The sequence below is a fragment of the Anarrhichthys ocellatus genome, unplaced genomic scaffold (assembly GCF_004355925.1).
Source record: "Anarrhichthys ocellatus isolate YVR2014 unplaced genomic scaffold, GSC_Weel_1.0 scaffold47, whole genome shotgun sequence".
NCBI classification, from domain to species: Eukaryota; Metazoa; Chordata; class Actinopteri; order Perciformes; family Anarhichadidae; genus Anarrhichthys; species Anarrhichthys ocellatus.
Genome location: NW_022280077.1, coordinates 1,413,935 through 1,426,600, shown reverse-complemented (window position 1 = coordinate 1,426,600; position 12,666 = coordinate 1,413,935). Strand labels below are relative to the sequence as shown.

Genomic DNA, 12,666 nt, shown 5'->3' with positions numbered 1-12,666 from the left:
GAATCATAACCATTACACGATTTAACCACTAGAGGGCAGCAGTATTACATCATTTAATGAATCATAAACATTACACGATTTAACCACTACCACTAGAAAAAATGAAGACGACAGTGGTGCCATACCCCCCCCCCAAAAGTCTAAATGTGTGCAATCCTGACTTTCTTAACACTTTCAGTGTGTGGAATGTGGGCTAATGCTATCAAACGAAGCACTGAAGCCTTAAAAAATAAAGCGACACCAAGCGATGAAACATCCAACGCTCGTGGGAAAGCCTGTTGGGCTTCTTGTTGTGTATGCAGGTTTACATACACATGATAAATAAATGTCTTTGTGATCATCACATTGTATCATCTCATTTATTTGACAAGGGTTTTGCATGTTCAACTCCGCGAGGACGCCGGCGTCCTCGATCCCCTCTCCTTCCGTTCCGTTCCTACGGCTTGCTTGCGCAAACTACGTCACAAAACATGGCCGTGTTTGGTATCCCAGCATGCCCAAAACCCTCATCTTTGCAAAGAAATCATCGATTTTCTTTCATTTCTTATGGAGTTTTCACAAAAGGAGCCCAAACACACACTGTCCAAAGTCGCCATAACCGCTGCAAGTCGGATCTTGCAGCATTTCGATGGAAAAAGACACATTACAGACCCAACAATGTGCTAGCGGATGTTACCATGGAGCTAGTAGCTTCAGTAAACGCTAGTACTTAAAGTACAAACCTTATCTTCCTCTTCTATAAGCCGTCAATCAGCGTATAACCTTGTGTAACTGAGCTACACTCATACTCGATCGTGCGCTCAGTCGCAGCCGTTACGCACAGTAAGTCCGCTGCTTACATACCACGTCTTGGACCATATTATACAGGTGCTGGTATATAATTAGAATATCAATAAAAAGTTAATTTATTTCACTAATTCCATTCAAAAAGTGAAACTTGTCTATTATATTCATAATTACACACAGACTGATATATTTCAAATGTTTATTTCTTTTAATTTTGATGATTATAACTGACAACTAAGGAAAATCCCAAATTCAGTATCTCAGAAAATTTGAATATTACTTAAGACCAATACAATGAAAGGATTTTTAGAAATCTTGGCCAACTGAAAAGTATGAACATGAAAAGTATGAGCATGTAAGCACTCAATACTTAGTTGGGGCTCCTTTTGCCTGAATTACTGCAGCAATGCGGTGTGGCATGGAGTCGATCAGTCTGTGGCACTGCTCAGGTGTTATGAGAGCCCAGGTTGCTCTGATAGTGGCCTTCAGCTCTTCTGCATTGTTGGGTCTGGCATTTCGCATCATCCTCTTCACAATACCCCATAGATTTTCTATGGGGTTAAGGTCAGGCGAGTTTGCTGGCCAATTAAGAACAGGGATACCATGGTCCTTAAACCAGGTACTGGTTGCTTTGGCACTGTGTGCAGGTGCAAAGTCCTGTTGGAAAATGAAATCTGCATCTCCATAAAGTTGGTCAGCAGCAGGAAGCATGAAGTGCTCTAAAACTTCCTGGTATACGGCTGCGTTGACCTTGGACCTCAGAAAACACAGTGGACCAACACCAGCAGATGACATGGCACCCCAAACCATCACTGACTGTGGAAACTTTACACTGGACCTCAAGCAACGTGGATTGTGTGTCTCTCCTCTCTTCCTCCAGACTCTGGGACCCTGATTTCCAAAGGAAATGCAAAATTTACTTTCATCAGAGAACATAACTTTGGACCACTCAGCAGCAGTCCAGTCCTTTTTGTCTTTAGCCCAGGCGAGACGCTTCTGACGCTGTCTGTTGTTCAAGAGTGGCTTGACACAAGGAATGCGACAGCTGAAACCCATGTCTTGCATACATCTGTGCGTAGTGGTTCTTGAAGCACCGACTCCAGCTGCAGTCCACTCTTTCTGAATCTCCCCCACATTTTTGAATCGGTTTTGTTTCACAATCCTCTCCAGGGTGCGGTTATACCTATTGCTTGTACACTTTTTTCTATCACATCTTTTCCTTCCCTTCACCTCTCTATTAATGTGCTTGGACACAGAGCTCTGTGAACAGCCAGCCTCTTTTGCAATGACCTTTTGTGTCTTGCCCTCCTTGTGCAAGGTGTCAATGGTCATCTTTTGGACAACTGTCAAGTCAGCAGTCTTCCCCATGATTGTGTAGCCTACAGAACTAGACTGAGAGACCATTTAAAGGCCTTTGCAGGTGTTTTGAGTTAATTAGCTGATTAGAGTGTGGCACCAGATGTCTTCAATATTGAGCCTTTTCACAATATTCTAATTTTCTGAGATACTGAATTTGGGATTTTCCTTAGTTGTCAGTTATAATCATCAAAATTAAAAGAAATAAACATTTGAAATATATCAGTCTGTGTGTAATGAATGAATATAATAGACAAGTTTCACTTTTTGAATGGAATTAGTGAAATAAATCAACTTTTTGATGATATTCTAATTATATGACCAGCACCTGTATATAATGTGCAATGTGCAAAGGCTAAAAATAAAAGGAAAATAATATAATATCAAAATATAAAGGGAGAAACACCTTTAGTGTGTCAGAATATCATTTGGTTACCATGTGTCCATTTGGGCCTCCAAATATCCTTTTAGAGCTCCGCCTGGATCTCTTCATGGAAGAAACACTGTAGAATCGTCATACTTTGTCCAATCTTCTTCAAATTTGAGGCAGTTGTTCACTGATGGTGTAGTTACAGCCCTATACTGTCATTTACCTGTACAGATACAGCCACAGGCAGTTATTTATACTGAAAGATACTTTTTTTATTTCATGCGGACAAAAATCTTCAATTTTTACTGACTCCAAAGGCCCACTGCTCTGTTTCTATATGACCTACAGGTTTTCTGACACTTTTGATGCATATAGTCACAGTGGTTCAGAAGCTACAGCCATTTTAATTTGGGTATGTCATTTTAGGCGGTTTTGCTCCAAAATAGGGGTGGAGTTGAATAGGTAACAATATAGTTATTGAACACAAATCAAACCAAGAGTGAGATCAATTAGTTAAACTAATAGTGTTAATATTTGAATGGGCCCCGGGACACTTTGTACTTGAAAAGTTGGGCCCCGAGGTCAAAAAGGTTAAGAACCCCTGGTTTAAGGGGCTTTAGGTCATGGCTGTATGGATGTATGGAGGTGAGAGTGCGCCGTCCGATGGAAGCAGTCGGTAACGTCCCGGCTCGCTGATTGGACAACGTAAGCTGACGTGCTGACGCGTTGTTGATGTGCGGGAACCTTTGATCCACGTGGGTGGCCCACTCAGATCATAACGATGAGTAACGGCTTCATTCATAAACACCACCAGCCTGTCATTTATGAAATACACATGCGCACATTGATTTTATTTTATTTTTAGTAACATCAATACAAACGCCTACACTAACTACATGTTGCATCTGAAACAGAATAACTTAACTTTTTAGGTTTTCAACACTCACAGTGTTATGATGATTAAAAAGCGCACAACGTGTGTATGCAGCTACAGGTTAATCACGGAGGTAACAATGCTAGAAATGGCGAAACGAGACCACCCACACACTGAAGGAGTCTGTGAGGAGAGGGAGTAGAAGCTGAGGTGGGAGGAGGAGGAGGAGGACGAGGACGCCATTGCAGCCGCAGCTGGCCGTCTGTGATTTAGGAGGGACTAACGTTATTGAACTATGTCGAGGGGCTTCTTTGGACCTTTTTCAGGCTCAGCCCTCAGTCACTGCGGGGTTGTAGCGTGAAAACAGACAAGCAGGATGGACGGTTCACCTTCGATGAGGAGACAATGTGGAGCCACCGCGCCGAACCGAAGCAGGTAAAAGTTAAAGACGGAGAGCTGTGTGTCGGGGGGACAATGGGAGAAAGTTTGAGCTAACAGAGGCTAACTAACGTTAGATGTTTTAGCTTCTGCTAGCGGGCTGAAACTAGCGGTGCACCCTCCTCACACTTTAACAAAGTTTACATCCATCAGCGTGGAGCTAGCTGTACAGGAGACTTACATGTCTGGGATAAACGTGTCACTTTACGTTAACTCTCTGTAAAGATAACCGAGTAACGTTAACACCAAGGTGGGAGATGACAACCAATGTGTTTATTCTGCTAAAATAAAGTTACCAACTGAAGCTAACGGTAGATGAGAAAGCTAGCCATGCATTTAAATGTGAAACATTTCAACTCACGTTAAAGTTACTTTGCTTAAACTTTAACTCTGCAAACATGCGATTTATTAGTGAGCATTTTTGAGTTTGGTGTTAAAGCCTTTTAAATAATTCCTCATTTACATGTTACAACCTCTGCTTAACGTTACCGATGATGCTACAATGTAAAGCTAGAGGTAGAAATACTATTTATATCCTTAAAAGTAGAAATACAGCAGTGTAAAGCTACTTAGTTCAAGTCTTCCATTCAAAATCTTAAGCATTGTTATCTTCCCCCGTCAATGTTATATTATTATTTATTAGCTACAATATTACATAAATGTGTAAGAAGCATTTTAATGTTGTAGCTGATGGAATTGGAGCTACTATTGACAACTTTACACACTGCTGGACAGTTTAATATACAAATAAATCTTATTTTTCAAATCTATGATATGTTTTGTATTTAAAATGCTAATCTTCAAAGTAACTCCAGCTGTCATATAAATGTATAATGTCTCCCTCTGAAATGTTGTGGAGTTAAACTATGAAGTAGTACACAATGGAAACACAAGTACCTCGATACTGTGTATCGAGTACAATACTTGATGAAGTATACTTAACGTTACAAACATTTTGGGAAGCCCCTGGTTTCAACTCATTTCCATGCTGTGTGGAAATGAAGTAGCAGGCTGTTGAAATGTGTAATCGACCACTCACTATGAACATAGTCTGCCTTAATGTTAATAAAAGTTAAATTATTATAATGAGGTCATGCAGTACACACATCTCAATACAATCTGACCTTAAACTGTATTGGAGCTGAAATTATAGAACAATTATTTGGCAATGATAATTGATTTCACATTTAATTCAATTATCAAGCAAAAGGGCCAAACATGCTCTGGTTTCAGCTTCCTAAATGTGAGGATTTGCTGCTTTTTCCGTTTTTACTTTTCCCTAAATATCACAGGAACTGTTGGTTGGAAGAAATAGTAACGGGCATTTTTTCAGCCATGAAAATCGTGGTTCTTTGCACCCCAGAACTGCATTCCCACACAGCAGTAATGCAACATTCTCCTTCTTCCCACTAACAGTCGCCAACCCTTCCTACACCTGTCTGGTGGCCCAGCCTCGCACCATGAACACCAGTAGGAACTGCACCACAGTGGGGAACGGTGAGGGTCTGGCTGCCCTGGAGTCGGTCTCCATTGTAACCATCACACTCCTCGCCTGCCTGGGGAACCTGTTGATCGTGGCGACCCTCTATCGCAGGCCTTATCTGCTCACGCCCAGCAACAAGTTTGTGTTCAGCCTGACCGCGTCCAACCTGCTGCTGTCCACGCTGGTGCTGCCGTTTGTGGCCGTGAGCTCTGCAAAGAGGGAGTGGGTGTTTGGGGTCGTGTGGTGTAACTTCACCGCGCTGCTCTACCTGCTCATCAGCTCTGCCAGCATGCTGACCCTCGGAGCCATTGCCATCGACAGGTTAGTGCTGGATCATTGTTGAAGTGAGAGGTACTAATAATGATTATAACTTCTTTAGGTTCGTCACTATGGGCACCTCTTATTACATATAGTACATTTATTGTTTCCAGACTCGTGTGCCCTTTAGCAAGTCACTTAAACACTAACACCAAACGATACATTTTTATTCATAAAGCACAGGTGTGAGCATGATATTTAGCAGCACATATTTCTGTTTGTAGGATTCACTTGAATTTGCATTCAATTTACTTTAGGACATGTCAGTTTCTGGTGCATTTCCCTTTTAAGGTCAGTACGCAGCCTCATAAATAAGGTTGGTTAACCACACACTTGGCTCGTGGTATTTTCCTTGAGATTTTCCCAGCTCAAGTGACGAGCATTAGACCGACTCACACAAAGTAACTGTAAATGTGCACTGATATGAATGCACCATTCAGCTGAGATTATGTCCGTTTGTTCCCATTTTTAGAAATAAGAAGCGGATTCACAAATAAAACGGCCTGCACACATAAAGATTGATATTCTGTACTTGACCACTTTTTTAAGACACAGACTGTGACCTTTTTTTTTTTTTTTTCTTTTTTTTTGTTGTTGACTAGATATTTACTATTTCAGACTTTTTTTTTGTGGCTTTTGTGGTTGTTTTGACTAAAGACAAAATGAGACAGTGATACATTTGGAGAGATCACTTTTGTCTAATATAACAATAGGAGAAAGTTTATATTTCTCTATGTAGGGTATCAACAAATATATATCTCTTGGTATCAGCACTGTATAACTTAACTAAGGAACACCTGTTTTTAAAGAGATCATTTACGTGATTTATCAAGCAAAAATAAGCACACCAAACATCCCCTAGCTCCAGCGTGTTCTAGCTTTATATTCCTAAGAGATTTGACAATGTCCCCCTGGGGCTCTGGGAAATTTTAAACTGCATTTTAAAAGATTAATAGATAAATAATCTGCTAGTTAATCTGTTATTTGCAGTGTATTTCTTTTTAGTGTATGTTTTTATAGATGCGCATCAGGTTGGTTGAAATTGACATTGAATTTCCCTCTGGGTAAATGATATTGTTAGGTTGTCAGGGATCACAAAGGACTGTGAAATGTAGTTAAGATCTACTGTAAATTAGCTCTGCAGCATACAGCCCTCACTGTTCCCACTGCTGTCCTATTTGCCCTCGTCACCTTTGGGAGTTTGTGATTACAGTGCATGTTTTTGTTCTCCCGCCAAGCCTCCTTTTCTATTGTATGAGGCTTTTTAGAGAAACACTTGGCAGCATTGTTGTTGGGAGGGGGTGTGTGAGTGCAGCTTGTGGCTGTTAGCTTCTGCATCGCTCACTGAAATCTGAGCAGTCTCTGTGCTTGGACCAGAGGGCTCCCTTCCTAACTGTGCTCTCGTCCGTACAGGTACTACGCAGTGCTTTACCCGATGATCTACCCCATGAAGATCACAGGGAACCGGGCAGTCGTGGCCATCGCCTACGTGTGGCTGCACTCCCTGGTGGGCTGCCTGCCTCCTCTGTTTGGCTGGTCCTCCTTCGAGTTTGACTGCTTCAAGAGGACCTGCGTTGCGTCATGGCACAGAGAGCCGAGTTACACGGCCTTCTGGGTCATCTGGTGCATCCTCCCCCCCTTATTCATCATGCTCGCCTGTTACGGTGTCATTTTCCGCGTCGCCCGCATGAAAGCCCGGAAAGTACACTGTGGGACAGTTGTTGTGGCCCACGAGGACTCCACTGGGGTTCAGAAGAACGGACGTAAAAACTCAAGCACCTCGACCTCCTCTAATGGAAGCCGGCGGAGCCTTGTGTACGCAGGGAGTCAGTGCAAGGCCTTCGTCACCATCTTGGTGGTAGTCGGCACCTTTCTCGTGACCTGGGGGCCGTATGTCGGGGTGGTGTGTACCGAGGCTTTGTGGGGACAAGGGAGTGTGTCTCAGGGACTGGAGACTTTGGTCGCGTGGCTGTCGTTCTGCAGCGCCGTGTGCCACCCGTTCATCTACGGCCTGTGGAATAAAACAGTGAGGAAGGAGCTGCTGGGGATGTGTTTCGGAGATCGCTACTACAGAGAGTCATTCGCCACGCGGCAAAGGACGTCCCGCCTCTTCAGTATCTCCAACAGAATCACAGGTGGGTGTAAGGAGGGCTCTCTTTGTCATGCAGATCAATTCAAATGAAGGTGGACGTCATTTTTTAAATATTTATTTATAACCGCTTTATGTAAAGACAACAAATCATAGACGAAAAGAAAAATGTTCCGGAAGATACAAATAGACACAGAGTCAAAACAAGGACAACTAAGCTGTACAAAGACAAGAAAACATAACTGTTATGTACAGAGAAGGTCGGTACAATGTTTATTTACAGATTAAACTGTAAATGGACACATTAGTAAAAGGGTGTAATAAGTGGCTTATGTACAGTTTAAAGCCTGTTTTGATGTACATTTGTGTGTTTAATGTGTTGTATGATGTTGTTCAATGAGATCTTGCTTGTGTTCTTTCAGATTTGGGCATGTCCCCACACCTGACCGCTATGCTGGCCGGTGGAGGGCATCTACTGGCCCCAGGAAGCAGCACCGGGGACACTGGCTTCAGTTTCACTCAGGACTCCTGTAAGTGTTGCACACAGGGAAAAAACGTCCTCTGTGTGTCCTAACCCAACACAATAATAATCATTTTACTAAACCTCCTAAAGGCCGAGGTAACGTCTTCCAACTACTCGTTTTGACCAGTCACAAACCCAAAGGTGGATCTGTTCACTGTTGTTAAAAGCTGGAACCAAAGAATGTTTGATAGTTTTGCTTGAAAGATGAACTAAAATAACTAGTCATGTATCAAAGTAGTTGCCAATACATTTTCTGTTAATTGATTAATTGACTAATTGTTCCAGCTGTAGAGTTTGCTCAAAAGTCTTTCCCATAAAATCTGTAAATCTTCTCCATATACTGTACATACAGTAATGTCATATGGTCTTAAAACCTGCAAGGGTGGCAACGAACAATCCTGTTGAATGTGAGATTAGCCATGGACAGACAGACAGATGCACACACTGTTGCACACACACGACCAAAGGCATAACCTCCCCAGGTTTACGCTTGGTTGAGATAATAACACAGAGAAAGGCAGCAAATTATCACTTTTAAGAACCTTGAACCAGAGATTATTTTCTTGATGAATTACTTAAACAATTAATTTATTTGCTATCAAAATCGGGGGGTGATTATTTGTCCGTCAATAAATAAACAATTAATTAATTGTTTCAGAACTACAATAATAATCATTTGTCCTTTGTCAACAGAAGATGCATCTTTACTGACAAATGTGTTCATGCTTTTAAACTCTGCTTTTTAAAACGCAACTGTTAATCTTAGTATGAACATAAAATGATTCATGGCATGCATAAACATAATGTTTGAAACTCTATTGCGTCATACTCCCACAGCGTTGTTACAGTCGCCCTCACATTCCTGTCTCACAGCTCATGTTTGCAGTTCAGGATGGCAAGTAATGTCATGTGTAATACAAAGAAACGTCTGATTATCTCCTTTGTGTTTAGAGCTGCGAGGTATGGCCAGAATCTGCTGATGATATACACTACCATATCGCATGGTTTCTGGTAATTCAATAAATAAATAGTCTATATGATATGACAACCAATTAACCCGCCTTTTTTCCTGTAATGTCTCCCACACAGGCACAGACGTGATGCTGCTGGATGACTTCTCCACCGACGGCTCCTCCCACCCACAACAACACGGGAATCCATCCGGGAAGAGGAGGAGCTCCGTCACCTTTGAAGACCAGGTGGAGCAAGCCAAAGGTATCATTTTCACCGCTACACAAACAGATCAGCGGGGAAGGGAGTTCCCTCCATACACACTGAGGCTTTGAAGAGTGACTCTGTGGTCAGCAAGCTACAAAACAGAACCTCACACGAAACACGAGACTTGTTTGTCTGATGGTATCCATGTTTTTTTTCCTCCTCAGCTGAAAACACAAGCGCGTCCTCGGTTCAAGTCCACGCAGAGGTGCACAAGTCTCTCGACATCTTCGCCTCCTGCCTGGCAAAGGCGATAGAGAGCGACGCTAAGCTCGCCCTGTTCGGGGAGGGTCTGGCTCTTCCGGGGGGACTGTTTACGACGAGAGCGGCACCGAGACCCAGATACCTGGACGGTCAGAGACTGAGGCTGGAGAGTATCGATGAAGGGATCGTTAAAGATGACAGAGAAGAAGAACAGCAGCGGGAGGTGGAGGAAAAACCGGCCTGACCGCAAGCAGGTCTGTGGACATGTTGTCTTTAGACGGTTTATTAGTGAACCGCACAGGTTAGAGTGGTGCTCGTCATGCTCTGTAGTGCAGTTTATGATCCTGATCTGGCCACACATGGGTACTCCATACTTGAAATTATTAGGAAACAGGAAGAGGCACATTATTAATTCCACTATGTTGTACCAAGTGCACACCATCAGCGTCCTTGCAAGCTTTTGTGTGGATTCATGTAATCAATAGGAAGCCTTAACTACTGTAACCTAAATGATCGGATTGTTGTAGTAATTTGTTTATTGCTCTATATTATGGTATGTCCTCTGGATTTGCCATAACGTGTGCCTCATCAGGGCTGGAAAGAATGCATTTGTTTCAGTCTGTTATCAGATCATTTTAAACTTTCTCTTTTATTACATGAAGAGAAGGAAGTTTCAAACCCAACTTCTCTATTCAGGTACAGATGAAGGTGTGCTTGTACTGCACACCGATTCTCCATAAACACAGGTGTTTCCACTTATTGTGCCCGCAGAGTTGGACATGTGAGAGTTAAAATACTGGACATTGAAACACCATATCCATTACTTTGGGTTTTAATTAGCTTGAATGACGGACTTTGAGTGAAGTGACGCGTCTATATTTATTTAATATCACAGAAGTGTCAAAGTCGGATATATCGGAGCTTTCAGAAGTTTCCAGTCTTAAACTATTTAAAAGTGTGACCCCACTATTACGATATAACTTGTAAGTAGAGCTCTTGTCAGCCATAATCAGTGAAAGGCCTTTAATGTAATAAAAGGGGAACTTTAAAGGGAGCGTATAACACTGTCGGGAGTCTTTTGGGTGATAGAAATCACAGTTATAGTTTGTCGTTTGGACAAGATGGATTTGTGTTTTCAAAATAATTACAGTAAGCAGAAGGCCTTCCTCTGACACACACTACAAAATACAGTGTGTTTACATACGGATTACCCGTGTTAAGTGTTGCGTATGAAATGGTCATATTTAGCCTACGGATTCTTGAGTTCTGTGACTTTGACCACCAATTTCTAATCAGTTCAGGTTTGAATCAAAGAGGCCCTTTTCATAGCAGCCGACCTAAATGGAACGGGGCCATAATACATTTTTATCATCTACACCTGTGTTATTAGTCTAAACGATGGGGACGTTTTAGAGTCCTGATACTGCGCATGCTGGCTCACTGTCACGGTTTACTGGGACACCTGAATAGAACAGAGCCATCGTTAATGTTATTAGTAACACCTGTGTTTCCTGCTGTGGAAGAGGCCTATTGAGGGAGATTGAAAACACAACATTGCCTGTAGGTGTTGACAGCTGTCTTGTAAATTCTGTATTGTAATTCATAAGAGAACTTCTGTAGTGACACAGTTTGTCCATGTATTGCTCAGCCCTGCACTTAATCATATGAATCAGATGGTGAACAGTTGTAGTATTGATACGGAACGGGGACAGTCCTGACATTTCATTATTAGCAGCTACAGTAATTACACTTGCAGTATGTGCTTGCTCACATAGAAACTACTCTCATTGTGTGTCAGAGAAGGCGATTATTACTGCATGGTCAGTATTTTTACTTACCAAAAAAACAGTATATTCAGAAACTATCCAATGGGTTAATGAAGTCCAAAATTAGGTAATATGGAAACTGATTATCAGTATTTCACAGGTTGTTATATTAATAAAGCTGCATTGGCAAAGGCCTACATTTCATATTGTTGTGCACACTGTGCAGTGATCTTTAAAAGTCAAAGAAAAATAAATGGTGTCGAGTTGTCTTAAGGAAAAACTGGTCTTAATCAACAGTTTTAGTAAATATTCAATGGTGCATGTGGTTTACCTCAGTTTATACACTCCATCACTCCCTTTACTATTCTAAAAGAAGCTCTAGAGGACATTTGTAATAAGTAGAGTGCTTCAGTCTTACCTCGTATCTTTTATATTATGTTTGGTACTATACACAAGTGATGTAACCTTTTGATTTTCACTATACAGTTTAAAGTATTAATAGAAATATTTGCATTAAAGTTTTGTATCAAGATTCTTCTATTAAAATGTTTTCATAAAAATGTTCAGAACTCATATTTATTATTTTTCCTCTGATGCCGTGAAGCTTGAACCATGTTGGCGTCTAAATGACGACGACCACCTGACCTGCAGTAATACACTGGAGCTGTTTCACTCATATTCACGTCAAGTCAAATACCCAGTTATGACTCAAAAATCAAGAGGGTCGTTTAAGAACAGTTACAAGTGTTCTTACAATCAGACTGTTTACAGCAGTACTACTGTATGAATGGAGTTGTGTAAAGCTGAAGACTACATGTTTGAGAAGAAATAAAGTTAAGTTGGAGAGAAATGAGCTTAAAGTTAGTGAGGAAGTTATAACTGGTCACTGGGTCACATTCCACACGAAATCATGCAGGTTTACCAGAAACTCTTGGAAATCCCAGAATCCCACCACAGACGGACCCAGATCCGGCTTCACTGCTGCCCCAGAACCAGGACTGCACAGGACTACTAACCCAAGTAGCTTTAACAGACCTCTGCAGCCCGCTTGATGCTAATGGCTCGAGGCTACATTAGCTGGTGCAGCTGCAGAGGAAATGTGAGCTAACAGTTGTTTCTGCAGTAAAATGTCCAGCTTAAAAAACTGATTGTTGTTCATTTCTGGAATGATTTTTAATTATTTAGCTTGTGCACAGTCGTCTTAAGCTTCTTTGAGATGCCAAAGCTTTATTTTGAATTAAAAA

The 12,666-nt window shown here is 41.6% G+C and overlaps 1 protein-coding gene across 1 annotated transcript; it reads left to right on the top strand.

Moving 5' to 3' along the window:
• Positions 1-3,616: 3,616 nt before the first annotated feature.
• On the top strand, positions 3,617-12,188 carry gpr161b (G protein-coupled receptor 161b). The gene is made up of 6 exons (XM_031869517.1): positions 3,617-3,821; positions 5,241-5,628; positions 7,039-7,760; positions 8,137-8,244; positions 9,327-9,452; positions 9,620-12,188. The coding sequence occupies exons 2-6, from the start codon at positions 5,285-5,287 to the stop codon at positions 9,898-9,900; spliced, it is 1,581 nt and encodes a 526-aa protein (XP_031725377.1). The 5' UTR covers positions 3,617-3,821; positions 5,241-5,284; the 3' UTR covers positions 9,901-12,188.
• The last annotated feature ends 478 nt before the right edge of the window (positions 12,189-12,666 follow it).